The sequence below is a fragment of the Littorina saxatilis genome, linkage group LG12 (assembly GCF_037325665.1).
Source record: "Littorina saxatilis isolate snail1 linkage group LG12, US_GU_Lsax_2.0, whole genome shotgun sequence".
NCBI classification, from domain to species: domain Eukaryota; kingdom Metazoa; phylum Mollusca; class Gastropoda; order Littorinimorpha; family Littorinidae; genus Littorina; species Littorina saxatilis.
The window spans coordinates 50,815,771-50,832,939 of NC_090256.1; the positions used below are offsets into that span (position 1 = coordinate 50,815,771).

The window sequence follows — 17,169 nt, forward strand, 5'->3', positions numbered from 1 at the left end:
TCAATTTCACTGCCTATGCCGTGAGCGGTGGACCACGAGTATACGGTCTTGCTGCGTTGCATTGCGTTCAGTTTCATTCTGTGAGTTCGACAGCTACTTGACTAAATATTGTATTTTCGCCTTACGCGACTTGTTTTCTTTACCTTTGTTTATTGTGTTTTCGATATTTGTGTTTATTTTTTGCTTGACTTATCTGTTTTATTTTAATGTTTGCTATCCACATCGTGTGATAAATGTTTCTTCTCAGTCTCCGAGTCAGTTTAGTTTCTGCACGCCGCTTTGGTACTCCTTGTTTTTTCTAACTGGTGTATTGTGCGCGACTGATTTGCGGATTTATATTTATTCCTTTCATATGCAGTTGAAGTGTTGTGGGTGTTATTGTCTGTATATGCTATGTTGCGTCTGTGTATGCCTACAAGAATTTTGGGTGTAATGTGCCTGTGGTCTGCTCGCAGTCGAGCACAGAAAACATGGCGGCGCCCTGTGGCAAATTCGTGGAAAGTCTTCCCGACCGCAGATACCAGCGTCGTCCGCGACGCTGGAACAAGTGTTGACCTTAACGGGGTCAAGAAGCCGCCCTTGGTAATATGGGGGTGGGACATGGATTTTTGATCGAGACTTCATGTAAATCTCAAACACCATAGATCGTTCATAACGACCGATTTTTGAAGAATTATTCCGTAAATAAACAAATAAATAGTGACGTCATTTGAACTACACCGTCTATATGTGGTGGGTTGTGGACGACCCACTTTTGAATTAACTTGAGAAGGCATTTTACTTTGTTTATTTCACCGAAGCACAAAGCTCTGTGATTCAATTATAGAGCGATAAAAAATAGTCCGCTGGCGGAACACCGCTTAACACAAATTACGCATGTAACCTGCTTGAAGCAATCTCCAAAAGGCATGACTGTCAAACAATTTCATACGTTATTATGCAAGGACCTTACAAGATACTATTTTTAAAATAGTTCAAAACAAAGCGTCTGATAGTAACTCATGCCTTTGCGGACCGAAGCACGAAACTCTGTGATTCAATTAGAGAGAGAGAGAGAGAGAGAGAGAGAGAGAGAGAGAGAGAGAGAGAGAGAGAGAGACCGGACCGTATTCTAATCCGCGACCAAATGCTAGGTTTTACTGAAGAGAGAGAGAAACAGAGACAGAGAGACAGACAGACAGAGACAGACAGACAGATAGAGCTGGCGGAACACCGCCAACACAAATTACGCATGTAACCTGCTTGAAGCAATCTCCAAAAGGCATGACTGTCAAACAATTTCATACGTTATTATGCAAGGACCTTACAAGATACTATTTTTAAAATGGTTCAAAACAAAGCGTCGCATCAAAGATTGTAAAATCTGATAGTAACTAATGCCTTTGCGGACCGAAGCACGAAACTCTGTGATTCAATTAGAGAGAGAGAGAGGGAGAGCCCGGGCCGTATTCTAATCCTAATCCGCGACCAAAGTGCTAGGTTTTACTGAAGAGAGAGAGAGAAACAGAGACAGAGAGACAGACAGACAGAGACAGACAGACAGAGACAGACAGACAGATGAAGGGAGAAAAAATTTTAAATGAATAAATTATAAAAAAGAAAAAAGAAGTAAATGAATAAATTTTAGAAAAAAATAATTAAAACAAATTAAATTAATAAATTAATAAATAATTCCCCCCAAAAATTGACCGAGCTCTTTACACGGAGACAGACAGACAGACAGACAGACAGAGGGATGGTGTTCACACGCGCTGCGCGCGTCCGAATTACACAATTTATTAGCCCGCACAAAGAGAGAGAGAGAGAGAGAGAGAGAGAGAGGGAGAGAGCCCGGGCCGTATTCTAATCCGCACCGGCACGGTTGGCCTAGTGGTAAGGCGTCCGCCCCCGGCCATCTTGGACACCCGGCCAGTCAGTTTCAGTACTGGCCGGGTGTCCAAGATGCGTCCGCCCCGTGATCGGGAGGTCGTGGGTTCGAACCCCGGCCGGGTCATATACCTATGACTTAAAAATTGGCAATCTAGTGGCTGCTCCGCCTGGCATCTGGAATTATGGGGTTAGTGCTAGGACTGGTTGGTCCGGTGTCAGAATAATGTGACTGGCCACATGCATGAAGCCTGTGCTGCGACTTCTGTCTTGTGTGTGGTGCACGTTATGTCAAAGCAGCACCGCCCTGATATGGCCCTTCGTGGTCGGCTGGGCGTTAAGCAAACAAACAAACAAACAAATTCTAATCCGCGACCAAATGCTAAGTTTTACTGAAGAGAGTCTTCATCCCATGACTAATGTGTGTAGAAGGCAGACCGTAATCATGGCAGTGGCCAGTGCGATCCAGTGCCCGCTGGAACCGAGCTCCACACTTTGATATGTACACTAGTTAATATTTGATATACATTCAGCGAGTAGCAAAGAGAAGCTTGTTGCAGAGCTTCTCTTAGCTACTCACTGAATGTCCCAATCAGTCACGGTGGGTAAAAAGCGAAACAAACAAACAAGAACTGAAGGGAGTCCACTCCAAAAGAAATGTTCATTCTCACCTCCCTTGTGTTTAATGACGGCGTGAAGAAGTCTAGCTACTCCACTTGTGTCAACAACATTGTGTCTGTAAGTGGTTCTGTAGCCTTTAGTGTGTGCTGTCACTCATTTCTCGAAAGTAGATCATGCGGTTGTGTTTTGTCGTAACTCGAATACACAACTTATGCTTTACTACTCCTGTCTATCTTTGTGTGTTACTCGCATTCACAGCTATAATTCATCTTCAGAAAAGGACTTTCCCAGTTTCGGCAATGACACAGTATATTGCGTGTTGTACGTCTGCTGAAACCCAGCAGCCAAGAGGTGACCTACCTTGGTTGACCGAATGTTATTTCTGAACCGACTGCTGAGGATGTATAATTGATATTACTCCTTGCTGGCAATGTGTAGCCTATCCTTAGCGGATAATGACATTATTCGGTTTTACTGCGGAATAACAGAAATGCTGTTCACTTCGGAAAAAAAAAGATGCTGCGGCGGAGGATGACAAAACTACATTTATTCCAAGAAAAAAAACGTTTTTCTGCTGCATATCTGTTTTTTCGTGGAATAACCGAATAATGTCATCATCCACTAAGGATACAGTGCGTTTCTGCAGCCACTTGGATGCAGGGGGGTTTTGTGTAAATCCTTCAGTATCCTGCCCCCAGCGACGGGAATTTTGTCACCAAGATTTGTTTAACATTTGTGCATTGTTAGGTGATACAGACCTGTTTACTCTGCCAGATTGTCCGGAATTCTAATATTACGGATTTGGAGGGCCCCAAAGGGGGGGTATCATCACGATCACGGGAAGGGAAATTTTAGCTTTCACGATCACAGTTACCTTGATTTTTGTTTTCACGATCACGAACACCAGTGGCAAATCACGGTCACGGTAAAAGTTGCATGTACAGAAAGCACGTGTCGAAGTAAACACAACCACACAGTAATTCGCTCCTCTGGATCTATTGTTTATTCAACACAAAGTGAGAACTGTTGCACTTTTTTATTATTATTTTTTTAATTCTCTTTCATACACACATAGAAATACATATCATGATTTGTAATCAGTAACAAGAATGTTGTTTTCATTGTTTTCTTTCTTTCTCTCTCTCTCTCTCTCTCTCTCTCTCTCTCTCTCTCTCTCTCTCTCTCTCTCTCTCTCTCTCTCTCTCTCTCTCTCTCTCTCTCCACTCATACACATTCAACTCCCAAACCCTCACTCACACACATGAATATATATACTTGCACAATTTCAGATTTCCAGAGCTAAATCTTGTAAACCCATTTTCTCAAAAACTATTGGGTAGATTGAAATTAAAATACATGTATGTGTGATGGGTTCTTTATTTTCAACTTTGCCATACAATTTGAGGTACACCATTGCCTGGTTTCATAGTCTTGAAAAAACGGCAAACAGGAATGCTACGGGCCAAAAATGGTTTTACCTGAAAGAAGCGCGCAGTGCCAGTGGCGAAGCCAGAAGCCTGAGCCTGCGAAGCAGGCGAGCCAACTAGGGGGGTCCGGGGGTATGCCCCCCCGGAAAGTTTTTGAAAAAACGGTTAAAATCTGTGCAATCTGGTGCATTCTGGGCATCATTTTCAGGGCTGTAATAGTGTTGTGATCTTGTTAAAAATCCCATCCTGAACAATATTTTTCCCCAGGAAGCGACTCCAAGAACACAGAAGACTGGAAGGTGAGTGACATACCTTGTAGTCTTCCTGTGATAGTAGTAGTCCAGTGGACGATACCTTCCGCCTGTGCTCAAACTCAAAGATCTTGAACAAATTTCAAGATCTTTGCCTACATTCAGAACAGTCATAGAGCAACACATGATACCTTGATAGTTCGTCTTCGGAAAGACCGACCGTAAGTTTGGCAGACTTTTGCAATTTGCCTTTTGATTGGATCTCTTTTTTTGTGTGATTGGTTCTCTTAAAGGAAAGCAATCGCTGTCAAAATCATATTTCTGAATGTGTTGTTGCTTCCCCTTCAATCGGGATTGGCTCCTTGACGAATAGAGGATCATAGAGTGATACAGCTGGGAAAAATGTACGTTGAAAATAAAATGCTTTGCAACTAATGCCCATCACGATCACGAAAACAAATGACGATCACGATCACGAGACTTGATTTTTTTGTCATCACGGATCACGGGCAAAGTCCCATCACGATCACAGAAATGGAAATTTCGGCAATCACGGTCACAGAAAGGCCAAAAAACGCCAATCACGATCACGATTTTAAACCCTTTGGGGCCCTCGATTTGGGGTCTAAATTCCGGTATTACGGAAATCTACCGAAAATTCTGGAAATTCCGGTCGCGAGAACCTTTTCCGTGCGTGAAAATTCGAAGTAAAAATTCTGGTAGTCACCAGGACTGTGATTCCTCGAAAACCTTTTAAGCTCAAGGCCGACCGGAACAGCCTTGTCTGCGCATGTGCACAGCAAGGTATTTGTCGGTCGATCAATGCGCGTTTTTGTGGCATTCACCGTTCATTCGGTCCAATCGACATGGGTCCGAAGTGTAAGGCCGATCTCTCTGGGGACGGAATGCCAACCAAAAAAGCAAAAGTTGTACAGAAATATTGGTAAAACTATCAAGTCAAGTGGCCATGTCTGGCGAAGAGCGAATCACATGCATTTTGGTGATCGAATTGAGATCAGTGCAACAACAAAGCTAGTCAGTCACATCGCGGCACTGCAGCCGTTCGCGAACCAAGCAACGTGTCCTGAGGTTAGACGCAGCATTAGTTTAACAAAATGCAGTACACAAGTGAACATGGAAACAAACAAAAAACACCAAATTGTGTTTGGCAAAACAGGAGCCTGCTTCGTAGCGAGTTTATTTGACCTAGGTCTCTACTTCGACAGAATCTCTCAGACCTGCGAACCGATCTCTCGCAACGGTCAGTCGCACCAGAGACATAGATAGATAGATGTATGTCTCTGGTCGCGCTCATCAGTGACTTACGCTGTTGTCGAAATTCAAGTCTTTCTGAGTCTAAAACTGATCTCTGTTTATCTTTCTCCAATATAGCAAAGATCACAGTTCTTTGAATTGAAAAACTTAAAAGAAAATTTTTAAATAAAATAAACAAATCGGTCCTTTAAAATTGCACTCAACTGTGTCGTTTAATCGTTTTAAGAGCTGGTTTATGATTGATAAAAAAGATTACTGAAAGATGCCTCAAATTACTGAAAAGTACCATTCCTGATTTCCATGGGGGGGGGGGGGGGGGGGGTAAAGGGGGGGTGGTAAACAGGTGATATATTCAGTAATGTGACCACCATGTAGACTTTGTTGAAGTCAGAATCAACTTTATATGGTATGATCAGTAAAGGCAAACTTTTTTAAAAAGCAGCCAGCTTATGTTTTGCATTTGCTGGTTCACGTGATATGGTAAATGATAGAGATTATTTCAAACCATAGATGATAAAGTAAAATCTGGGGATTGGGGAGGGGGTAAAAAAAAAGTAAAAAGAAAAAAAAAGAGGATGAAATAGTAAGTGAGAGTACAAACTATAAAAACTTTAATTAATGCGTGCAGAATATTCTACAGTCTTCCACTCTTGTGCCAACGCCAGTAGGAATGGAACGTCTCAAGTCAGTGCAGCATGTCATTGTGGTGCTGTCAGGCAAAGGTGGTGTTGGCAAGAGTACAGTGGCTGTGCAACTGGCCCTGGCACTAAGAGCTAAAGGCAAAAAGGTAAGCTGACGTCAGTAAAATAGCATAGAACACAAAACTGCTGAATGTAAAACGCTTTAAATATTTTGCAGTCTTATACATGTACTCTTAATGTACCTTTCTTCTTCTTCTTCTTCGTACGACAGTTGTGTCAGACTCGGAATCTGGAGGATGCCATGAACATGGACGTTCTTTCCAGGTCCTCCAGTGCTCCCCACATTTTGGTCCTCAGATAATGTACCTTTCAACTTAAAAAAGAAAGATTAAGTTTATGTAAGAACTATTGGACCGATCTTCTTGAAACTTAATCACATGAAAGTTCCTGGGTATGATATCCTCACACGTTTTTTTCTTTTTTCGATAAATGTCTTTGATGACGTCGTATCCGGCTTTTTGTGAGTAAATTGGTTTAAATTTTGGTCAAGGTATCTTCAACAAAGCCCGGACTTTGTTTGGTATTGCATTTCAGCTTGGAGGCTTACAAATTAATTAATGTGTTTGATCATTAAAGCTGTCATTAAAATCGATTTTTCGGAAACAGATTTAACCTTGATTGCATTGTATTCCTCATCTGCTCTTGAATTCAAAAATATGTAGATATGTCATGTTTACTCTAAAAATGTGCTCAGAATGAAAGAACATAGGTTCAGTAAGTTCTACGGATGCGTGCTTCGCTGCGGCGAGCGTGACCCATCTCGGTCTTCGGTATGGTTAGCCGAGACTATCTGAATGTAGTCTCGGCGATGATTGGTTTGTGGTGTTGAATTTGACTAAATGTTTTTATATCGCTTCACGCGACTTGTTTTAAATGTTATGTTCAAGTATATGTTACATTTGAACAAACAAAAATTAACCCCCACCCCTTTCTCAACGTTGTGTGACAATGTGTCAGGTGGGACTACTTGATGTGGACTTGTGTGGGCCCAGCATACCCAAGATGTTTAATCTGGAGGGACAGAGCATTCATCAGTGCTCAGAAGGGTAAGTTTTCTTGGGCTTGGTCTGTGTGTGTGTTTGTGTGTATATATGTATAGTCCTTTAGCATTGTGAGAGCTGTGCATCTGTGTGTTCATATGTGTTTGTGAGCGAGAAAAGTGAGTTGTTGCTTATTCTTAGCAGTCTTTTAGTTTTAGGAGAATAAAGGTACACAAGTGATGTTCACAGTGGGAGCAGGGTCAAGCTTTGTGATGGTGTTTAACAGGTGGCTTCCAGTGTACGTCGACCCGGAGCAGAAGCTGGGAGTCATGTCCATTGCGTTTCTGCTAGAGAATGAGGAAGAGGCTGTCATCTGGCGTGGACCCAAGAAAACAGGTATGCATGTATATATATATATGTCAAACTCGGGCAAACTGTAAGGCCTGCAGATTTGCTTATTTTTGTGTGTTTGAGAAGATTGTTGAGATAATGCAGAACTTTGTGACAGTGAAACCATGCAGAAGCATATATATTACTTATTGCCCGTTATGCCGGTTGGCATGTAGGGCAGCACAGAAGCATATAGATGGACATATATTTGAGACGAATTGTCAGTGCAGGTCACCAAGACATGGTAATCTTGTTTGTTGCCATTATAAATTCAATCAATCAATCAATCAATGAGGCTTATATCGCGCATATTCCGTGGGTACAGTTCTAGGCGCTCTGCAGTGATGCCGTGTGAGATGAAATTTTATACGGCCAGTAGATTGCAGCCATTTCGGCGCATATTTACCTTCCGCGGCCTATTATTCCAAGTCACACGGGTATAGGTAGACAATTATTAACTGTGCCTAAGCAATTTTGCCAGGAAAGACCCTTTTGTCAATCGTGGGATCTTTAACATGCACACCCAATGTAGTGTACACGGGGGGAGGGTTCGGACACCGAAGAGAGTCTGCACACAAAGTTGACTCTGAAATAAATTTCCGCCGAACCTGGGATCGAACTCACGCTGACAGCGGCCAACTGAATACAAATCCAGCGCGCTACCAACTGAGCTATATCCCCGCTCTGGAGCCTGGTAAAAGATAATCAGCATGCAGAAATTAAGTGTGTCCCAATGTAGAAACAAAAGCTCTGACCAGTATTTATGCATTGTACAGCCTCAGTAGGAATAAATTATGTATGTTGTTAATAATGCAGTATTACATCCTTTTCAGCCATGATTCGCCAGTTTCTCAGTGATGTGCACTGGCAAGACACAGAGTACCTGATCATTGACACGCCGCCAGGAACGTCTGATGAACACATCTCTGTCATGGAGAACCTGCGTGCATTTAACCCTGACGGTGCTATCCTTGTTACTACACCTCAGGTAATATCTCACTGTGCATTTAACCCTGACGGTGCTATCCTTGTTACTACACCTCAGGTAATATCTCACTGTGCATTTAACCCTGACGGTGCTATCCTTGTTACTACACCTCAGGTAATATCTCACTGTGCATTTAACCCTGACGGTGCTATCCTTGTTACTACACCTCAGGTAATAATCTCACTGTGCATTTAACCCTGACGGTGCTATCCTTGTTACTACACCTCAGGTAATAATCTCACTGTGCATTTAACCCTGACGGTGCTATCCTTGTTACTACACCTCAGGTAATATCTCACTGTGCATTTAACCCTGACGGTGCTATCCTTGTTACTACACCTCAGGTAATATCTGACTGTGCATTTAACCCTGACGGTGCTATCCTTGTTACTACACCTCAGGTAATATCTGACTGTGCATTTAACCCTGACGGTGCTATCCTTGTTACTACACCTCAGGTAATATCTCACTGTGCATAATGTGGAATTTTGCTATTTTTTTCCTTGCAGCAAATGCCCCCATAATTATATTGCTGATGTGAGAGTACTTATCATTTCTGGGATTGACTTTTATTGCAAAAAAACTTATCATGTCTTCAATGATCTCAGCCATTTACTTAATTCTGAATAGTTTAATTGCTGTACGTATCCTATAAATTTTGGCTTTTGTAAATCAAAATAACTGTACATGAATGAACTTAACCTCAGACTGAGCCTATAATGGTACTGATAGTGTTATGACTCCAGACTGCATGTTAAGTCAACAAAAAAGAATACAAATGTCATGAAGTCATTTATCGTACACTTACATAATGTATTCCGCATTGACAGGCAGTGGCTGTAGGGGATGTGAGGAGAGAACTGACCTTCTGCCGCAAGACAGGAATACCTGTGATCGGTATCATTGAAAACATGAGTGGCTACATGTGTCCACATTGTTCTGTAAGTGATTTTCTCTTAACAAAATATGTAATAGTGGGTTGCAATGGATAGGAGTGAGTTTTTGTCCACGTTTGTTTTGTGTGTATTTATAGATAGATAGATAGATAATTTATTGCCAAGTGTACAATACATGAATGAACATAAAAAATACACGAGGAAAGCAGCTTGCTGTGTGATAAAAACAAAAATAAATAGCATTCATACATCACTGGTGCATTGCATCATACATACATGGGTAAGACAATTTGGTATCACAGTAACTAATACATAATACAGTAACTAATGTGTGAGTGAGTGAGTGTGTATGTGTGTGTGTGTGTGTGTGTGTGTGTGTGTGTGTGTGTGTGTGTGTGTGTGTGTGTGTGTGTGTGTGTGTGTGTGTGTGTGTGTGTGTGTGTGTGTGTGTGTGTGAGAGGTAAAGAGAGAGAGGTTCATTGTTTTCTGCAGCTGATCTTTTCTTTGGAGACTCTCTTTTTAGTGCTGTTGACTTTTTACCAGTTTGAAAGAAAATGTTGAAACATTCCTAACATTTTGTCAGTTGTTTTGTTGTTGTTGCTTTTGAGTGTTTGTTTTTTTTGTAAAGAAGAAACGTGATTTATGGACCCCAGACCAGCGGGTTGTCACATTTGTTACAGGAGACAAATGTTGATGTACATGTGTTGCGCTACATGATTATGCATGCTGTGTGCACTTTGGTCATTTGTTTTTACTTTTTCTTCTGCAGGAATGCACCAACATCTTTTCCAGTGGTGGTGGAGAAGCTCTTGCAAAGGAAGCTGGGGTTCAATTTCTAGGTATGCTTTTGCTGTAATGTCTGACTGGGTATATGAAAAAATGAATGAGCTTTTCTTTTTTTTCTGAGATCAAATACCATCACACACACACACATTCACACACACACAGAGGACAGAAAATGAAGACAGACAGACATACATGCACGCACACACATACACATGCACGCACGCACGCACAGTGAGCCAGCAACAGAGGAAAATGAAGTGAAACCTTTTATTACTTACTAGTTAACAGGGATGCAAAATAGCCGCCAAACGGCGGAAAAATCGCCGTTTTTACTTTTTGAAATCGCCGGTTTTCATGCACAATCGCCGAAAAAAAAGAAGAGGAAAAATGTAAACCGAGCATGCCTCTCGGTGTTTATTCTCAAGCGGGCGAATCCGAAAGCCGTATTCTTAAACGGGCGAAGCTGTAAACCGTTTGTCATTTCCAAACACGTGAGCGCGGGCGCGTTAACTTATGCCTTCCCGAAAAATGGCTTCGTGCATGAAGTTCGTTGAACGCGGGTTTGAAAAGAAAATCAAGGAAAACGCAAAGAACGAGTGGAAATGGGAGTGGTTGGACAGAAACGTCAACGAGCAAAGAGTAGGCGATGTCATCCGCAAAATTGAAAAAGCCGGAAACGCATTTTGTGTAACAGCTTGCAGAAAGAGTGAGTCAACATATCTCTGTCTCCCTGTCCCACTCTCTCCAAGTAATGTCATGTGGCTGCTTTGTACAAGTATATGATTGTCCATATTTTCAATGATCAGAAGACAGAACACTCTAGTCTAATGACTGTTCATTTGGTAAAAATATTAGTGGTACTAAACTCTATAGTCTATAAGCAGTAATTTTTCTAAAGTAAATTTAGTAAAACAGTAAGTATTGTACATTATTTTAGACACTGTGAATATAAGGTTTTTTTAGGGTAATATTGCCGTTTATGCATGTTTTTGGTCATTAATTTGTTCATAATGCTTCAGCTTCAGGGGGCGCTGCCCCCTGAACCCCCGCCAGGGCGTTGCCCATGGACCCCACTGGGGGCCTTCAGCGGCCCCCAGACCCCCGCCACTTTTCCTCTTTTTTTTGTTTTTTTGTTTGCATCCCTGGTTAATTATTATAACGGCAATAGCATTGTGTCCAAACGCCTCTGTTCATGATCTAGTCCTTGCTAATTGACTAAAGATGAGAGAGAGAGAGAGCAAAGATGAAGAAAAGACTCAAGATATGCACTTACAATTTTAACAGAGTTCTGCGTGATCTGTTGTTTTTATTTAAGGCTGTGTTCCGGTGACCAAGGAGCTAGCAGCAGGAGTGAGTGCCGGTCAATCAGCAACACAGTTACCCAGCGTGCCAGCCATTGAGAAAGTTGCAGACAGATTGATCGCTCTTGACAAGGACCTTCCTTGAGCATGGTGCTTTGTTTTGTTTGGTTAACATGATGAGATGATTTGATGGAATATATATGATGTGATTCAGTGAGAATGTGTGAACCATGAGTGCAGATAGAGATGCGGGTGCAGTTGTCGCTCTGTATTGAGATCTCGAAAGTTTGGAAATATTAAGAGCATGAGTTTTGAATGGAGGTATTTAATTTTCAAACTCTATGAAGAGTAAATCGAAGAGAACAATTTCTTCAAAGGGGAAGAGACGTATAACATATATACTGTACAGATGAGCAGAAATAAAACAATTGATAAGGCAAAACATATACTACACCTGAGGGCTGATCTCTTTACAATATATGTTGCCATTGTCTGTTACTGAGCTCATTTTCTGTATTGATGCTTTCTGCAGCTATTGGGGTTTCAGATGGTTCCCAACAAATAGTAAGTACCCTATTTGACGGATTACAAGACGCACCGTTTTATAAGCCGCACCCCCTACTTTTAACAAAAAAATTGGGACGAGCCACGTATAGGCCGCGTCACTATATTAGCCGCCGTCAAAAAAAATATAATCAGATCGTGTCAATCAATCAAAACAACCAGGCAAACGAAAGTACGGTATTTGGCGAAATTGGCTCAGAGAATAAACAAGTGAAACAAAGAAGAAAAGTGAAAAAGTTTGAAGAAAAATATCACACACACAATTTGTAACCAACACACACATGTAGTCCCGCCCGGAATAAGCTTTTTTGGGATGATTTACGACTTTTGCGCACATTTCGAGCAGACGAAAACACAACATGGCGGCTCTCGCTCCTCCAACTATCGCGAGACACAAAAAAACGAAATCTCGCGCACGCGAGATCCTGATACATCCGGTGTTTCTCTATACGCTATCTTGTCACGACGACTTGTTGACAAACGAAGATTCGCGAAAGAAAGAGAAAAGCGCCGAGTCTTGAGTAGAGAGCTAATAAAGTACCGGTAATCGCTAATCGAGCAAAATGAAAATCCGCGGCGACTTCCATTAGGTGAATGCTGTTCAAGTTTAGGTAACGTTTCAGCCGCATCTTTTTATAAGCCGCAATGCGATTTTTTAAAAAAAAAAATTTTTTTTAAATCGCGGCTTGTAGTCCGTCAAATACGGTAATGCTTTTTGTGATTGAATTGGATTATGGTCTAAATTGATGTCATTCCATGAGTAGCATGCAACAAATTGTTGATTGTTTTCATTAGCATCGTGGCATTCAAGCACATGTTTTACATGCTGTGTACCTTTGCTGAATGAGTGCTTCTGCTATTAGCTTAGTGGTATAGCTTTTTGTTAGAGGGGTCAAGTGATAGAGGACACGCAGGCAGCAGTCACAGTGAACTGGCTGATCTTTCACCACTTTGCTCTCCGTGATGTGCGTGCGCATCTCTAAGAAAGGACAGCAATGCACCTGTGGTCAGTATCGCTGGCACCACATTGCAAAATGAGCTGAGGATCGTAACTCAAGCAGAAGCACTCATTCACTCAAGTGCTCATGGAATTGTAGATTCATGGTCTACTTTGCACTGTAGTTGAATGCGTGTTGTGGGTGGAGAGGAAATGAATGGAATGCTGAAAACATTTGTTTTCATTGTTAAAGAAAATTGTTTTGAACGGTAACTGAGCTTTGAATACATTAACCACCTGGCAGTGCTAACATGTAGGACACAAATTTGAGCTGTGATAGATGAAGGTATGTGTACCATGCTTTGCAGTATTACACTTGTTGTAGCGACATTCATTTTCATCAGAGATACTCATGTCATACACCCGAAGAACATGAAGCAGATTAAGGATTAGTTTGCATAAGATGAGCAAATATAAATGGCAACAGGTATGATTGTTATGATTTGTGTATACTGCCCCAAAGTAATGATTAAGTAATGATTAACTTGGACACAATTTTCTGGGTGAGGATCATGCTGTGTGCTGTCAGCAATTTTCTACCATGATTATACTGTAATCTTGATTTTGGTACGTATTACTTTTGATTCTCAAGCTGTGACCTAGAGTCCTGATGTATGTAAGCCAGTTGTAATTCTTTGGTTTCATTGGAACAGCTGAAAACATGCTGCCTTTTTCCCTATGCTTAAAAAGTATGATACTTTGATACATATATCACAATTGTGTCAAGCTGATAGCTCCATGGGGCTCTGTGAATGTCATAACAAAAATTACATGTAAAATTAAAAGTGTACTCACACCCCCCCCCCCCCCCCTTTCCCCTCCTCAAGATGCCCAAAGCTGTTTGATGGTAGCAAATCTGAATGTAGTGTCCAGGCTGGTTTGTTGTCCTTATTAGTGTGAAAATATTAATCAGTCAGCTTGGACTCACAAAGCAGCTAACCTTAGATTAAATGCCTGATGGCTGTAATAGGTGTGTTATACCAAAGAGGTAAATCTAGTGCTGCCTGCATTATTCTTTCAGTGTTTTTCCCAGAATCCACCAGGATTGAAACTGTATATAAGGTCCGAATGCCTAGAATTTGTTTAGATGGAAAATTGATGGTGAGAATTAAGACCTCCCAGGTGTCAAAATTCTTGGGCATTTGACCGGCCAGGGGTCAGAGCAATGCATCACATCAAAGAAGTACGTACGGTATGTATCAGTGACCGAAGACCAAGGCCTGAGAACACTGTCTTGTCTTCTTTTTTGGAGGTTGTTAATGTTATGTAGAGCAAATGCCATCACTCTTTTATATTATAATTAATTGATGCATAAAGATTGCCAAGTAAGTTATTAGTTATTCATGTATATGGTTTCTGAATGTTTCACACTGTACTTTCTAACAGTACAGGATACATTGTACTGAAACACTTTCAAGAAGCTTGTACATTGAGTTTAGACAGCAGTTATCACATGAACTTGTGCTGCTTTTAATATTTAATTGAAACCACAGTACTGTACAGCTAGTAGAGATGCTTGATGATTTCCTGCACTTCCACAAACATTAATACATACATACTTATTATACTACTGATGTGAGCACATTTGTCTTTATGTTCAGGACAAATGGGATTGAGAGAACAAGTATGACAATAGATTTGGCAAGCTTGACTTGCACAGTATCGTGGCAATGCATCGAAGTCAGACCTGCTTTAATTTATCCATACCTTTCCAGATCGTTCATACGCCAGTGGCAATCATCTTCCTACATTCCCTTTAGAATCAATGTATAATCACTGATATATTGCACAGTTCTCTAGTCGCCTTTACATAGCAGCTGCTTTTGCTCAGATGCTGAAAGTAACCTTTTATTTTTTGTTCGCAAATAATCACATGTATTTGAAAAGTTACTATGAACAAAAGTTTTGAAATTATTGAATTCTTGCACTGCTTTGCTTTGACTGGTTTTTTTTGTTTAGGTTTGGGTGTGCTACAATAATAAGGTTCATTTTGTCATGAAATGTTTGTTTCTTTCCCCAGTGCCGTGTTTTATCTTGTACATGCAGAGTAATATTGAACATGCACTTTGTCAGTTTGCAATAATGTATTAGGCCACAGTATATCACATATTGATATACTAGATGATTACCCGCTTCGCCGGGAAGAAGTAGAGCCGAATACCAGGCTGCGCCTGGGACCCTGGAGAAGATAAAACCTTCTAAAAATAGTATCATGCAGTGACCTTCTAAAAATAGTAACGTAGTAACGGGAATATGGATTGACGCCACACGAAGGAAGGGAGATAAACGCGCAAAACAAAACACTGGAGAAGATAAGGAAGAGTTACTGGGAATGGATATAGTGGATCTACAGAAAAACCAAAATCGGTTCAGCGCTGCGCGCTGAGAGCACGTGTTGAAATATCTCATCGATGAGGTTGTGTCCGGGGTGTAGCTGAATACGGTCTCCAAATTTGAAAAAGATCGACCGAGAACTTTGGCCGTGCATCGCGAACAGACACACAGACAGACACTAGTCGTATATATATATATAGATGATCTGCATTGATGGAATGTGTCAATAATGGTATTAAATCATGTTTCTGCCAAATGTGTTTGAAGAATTTGTGTGGAATGATCAAATGTAGTGAAATATATGTCTGATACTATTCAAATTACAAAGCTCATCCACCTGAATTTCTTTCCAACTATTTTTTTTTTTTTAAGTGCCTATAAATGCCATTGCCATTTTTGTATAGAGTGTTTTTTATCATGTTTGTAGTAAACTATCTACACCAGTGATTTCAGTGGACTGGGTGGCCGAGTGGTAACGCACTTGCGCTCGGAAGCGAGAGGTTGCGAGTTCGACCCTGGGTCAGGGCGTTAGCAATTTTCTCCCCTCTTTCCTAACCTAGGTGGTGGGTTCAAATGCTAGTCTTTCGGATGAGACGAAAAACCGAGGTCCCTTCGTGTACACTACATTGGGGTGTGCACGTTAAAGATCCCACGATTGACAAAAGGGTCTTTCCTGGCAAAATTGTATAGGCATAGATAAAAATTTCCACCAAAATACCCGTGTGACTTGGAATAATAGGCCGTGAAAAGTAGGATATGCGCCGAAATGGCTGCGATCTGCTGGCCGATGTGAATGCGTGATGTATTGTGTAAAAACAATTCCATCTCACACGGCATAAATAAATCCCTGCGCCTTGAATATGTGCGCAATATAAATTGCATAAAATGAAAATTAAAAATAAAAATAAATCCCTGCGCTTAGAACTGTACCCACGGAATACGCGCGATTTAAGCCTCATATTGATTGATTGATTTCAAATCTTTTATACCAGAAGTACATTATAACTATAAGTTGTTAACGACCATTACATGAAGTCGACGCGCAGTGATAATAATAACCCATTGGGCTTTTCCCAAAAGCCGATGTTACTAAAAATAGAATGGGTAATTCTGGAAAATCGTTCAAGGGAAGTACATATACTTGATAATTATGCAATCCTTTGATAAATTTGATCTTCAAAACATCACTCAAAACCTTGGAAATTAATTAAAATGAATACAAATACAAGAATTACGAGTTTAGAAAATTAAGATAAAGTTGGAATTTTTTTTTTTAAAGTTGGATAAATGTTCTTGACTGCAAAGAGATTAGAAGCCATGACCGCTATCACAAAGAATTTGCTGTCGGGCACTCTACTGATTAAGCTATTCCTACGGGGAGAAAATAGAATAATTAATTTTGAATATTACCTGCGAGTTCTGAAGTATGTGTATTAGTATCGACTCGTTTGTTTCCGAGTTTCTCTGTTTGTATTTGTGTACTCACTGTTCGAGGTCAGTTTAAGTTGATAACTGACGATAATTATGTTCCCGCTGTGTACATGCTGTGAAATGGGTTGATTAGTGAGGATTATTGGCATATTATGGGGTTTTGCGGAGGGTGCATGTGCGCTTTACTTTCACAAATAATCAATGTTTTGAAGTTAAATGTTTTAAAATTGAGGTTTAGAAGCACTTTAATTCATTGTATTTATTCTAGATTTTGTTTACAGAGTTCTTTTTTTGTGTGTGTGTGTGTGTGCATGTTTTTGTTTGTTTGTTTTGATTGTTGTTTTCATGTATGTGTGTGGTA

General features: G+C 40.8%; 1 protein-coding gene across 1 annotated transcript; it reads left to right on the forward strand.

The window, feature by feature from the left end:
• Window positions 1-2,450: 2,450 nt before the first annotated feature.
• LOC138982175 (cytosolic Fe-S cluster assembly factor NUBP2 homolog) lies at window positions 2,451-17,075 on the forward strand. Its single transcript, XM_070355402.1, has 8 exons — window positions 2,451-2,604; window positions 6,069-6,227; window positions 7,099-7,187; window positions 7,408-7,517; window positions 8,345-8,499; window positions 9,330-9,440; window positions 10,165-10,234; window positions 11,497-17,075. Exons 1-8 carry the CDS (start codon window positions 2,524-2,526, stop codon window positions 11,625-11,627), a joined length of 906 nt encoding a protein of 301 aa, XP_070211503.1. The 5' UTR covers window positions 2,451-2,523; the 3' UTR covers window positions 11,628-17,075.
• Window positions 17,076-17,169: the final 94 nt, after the last annotated feature.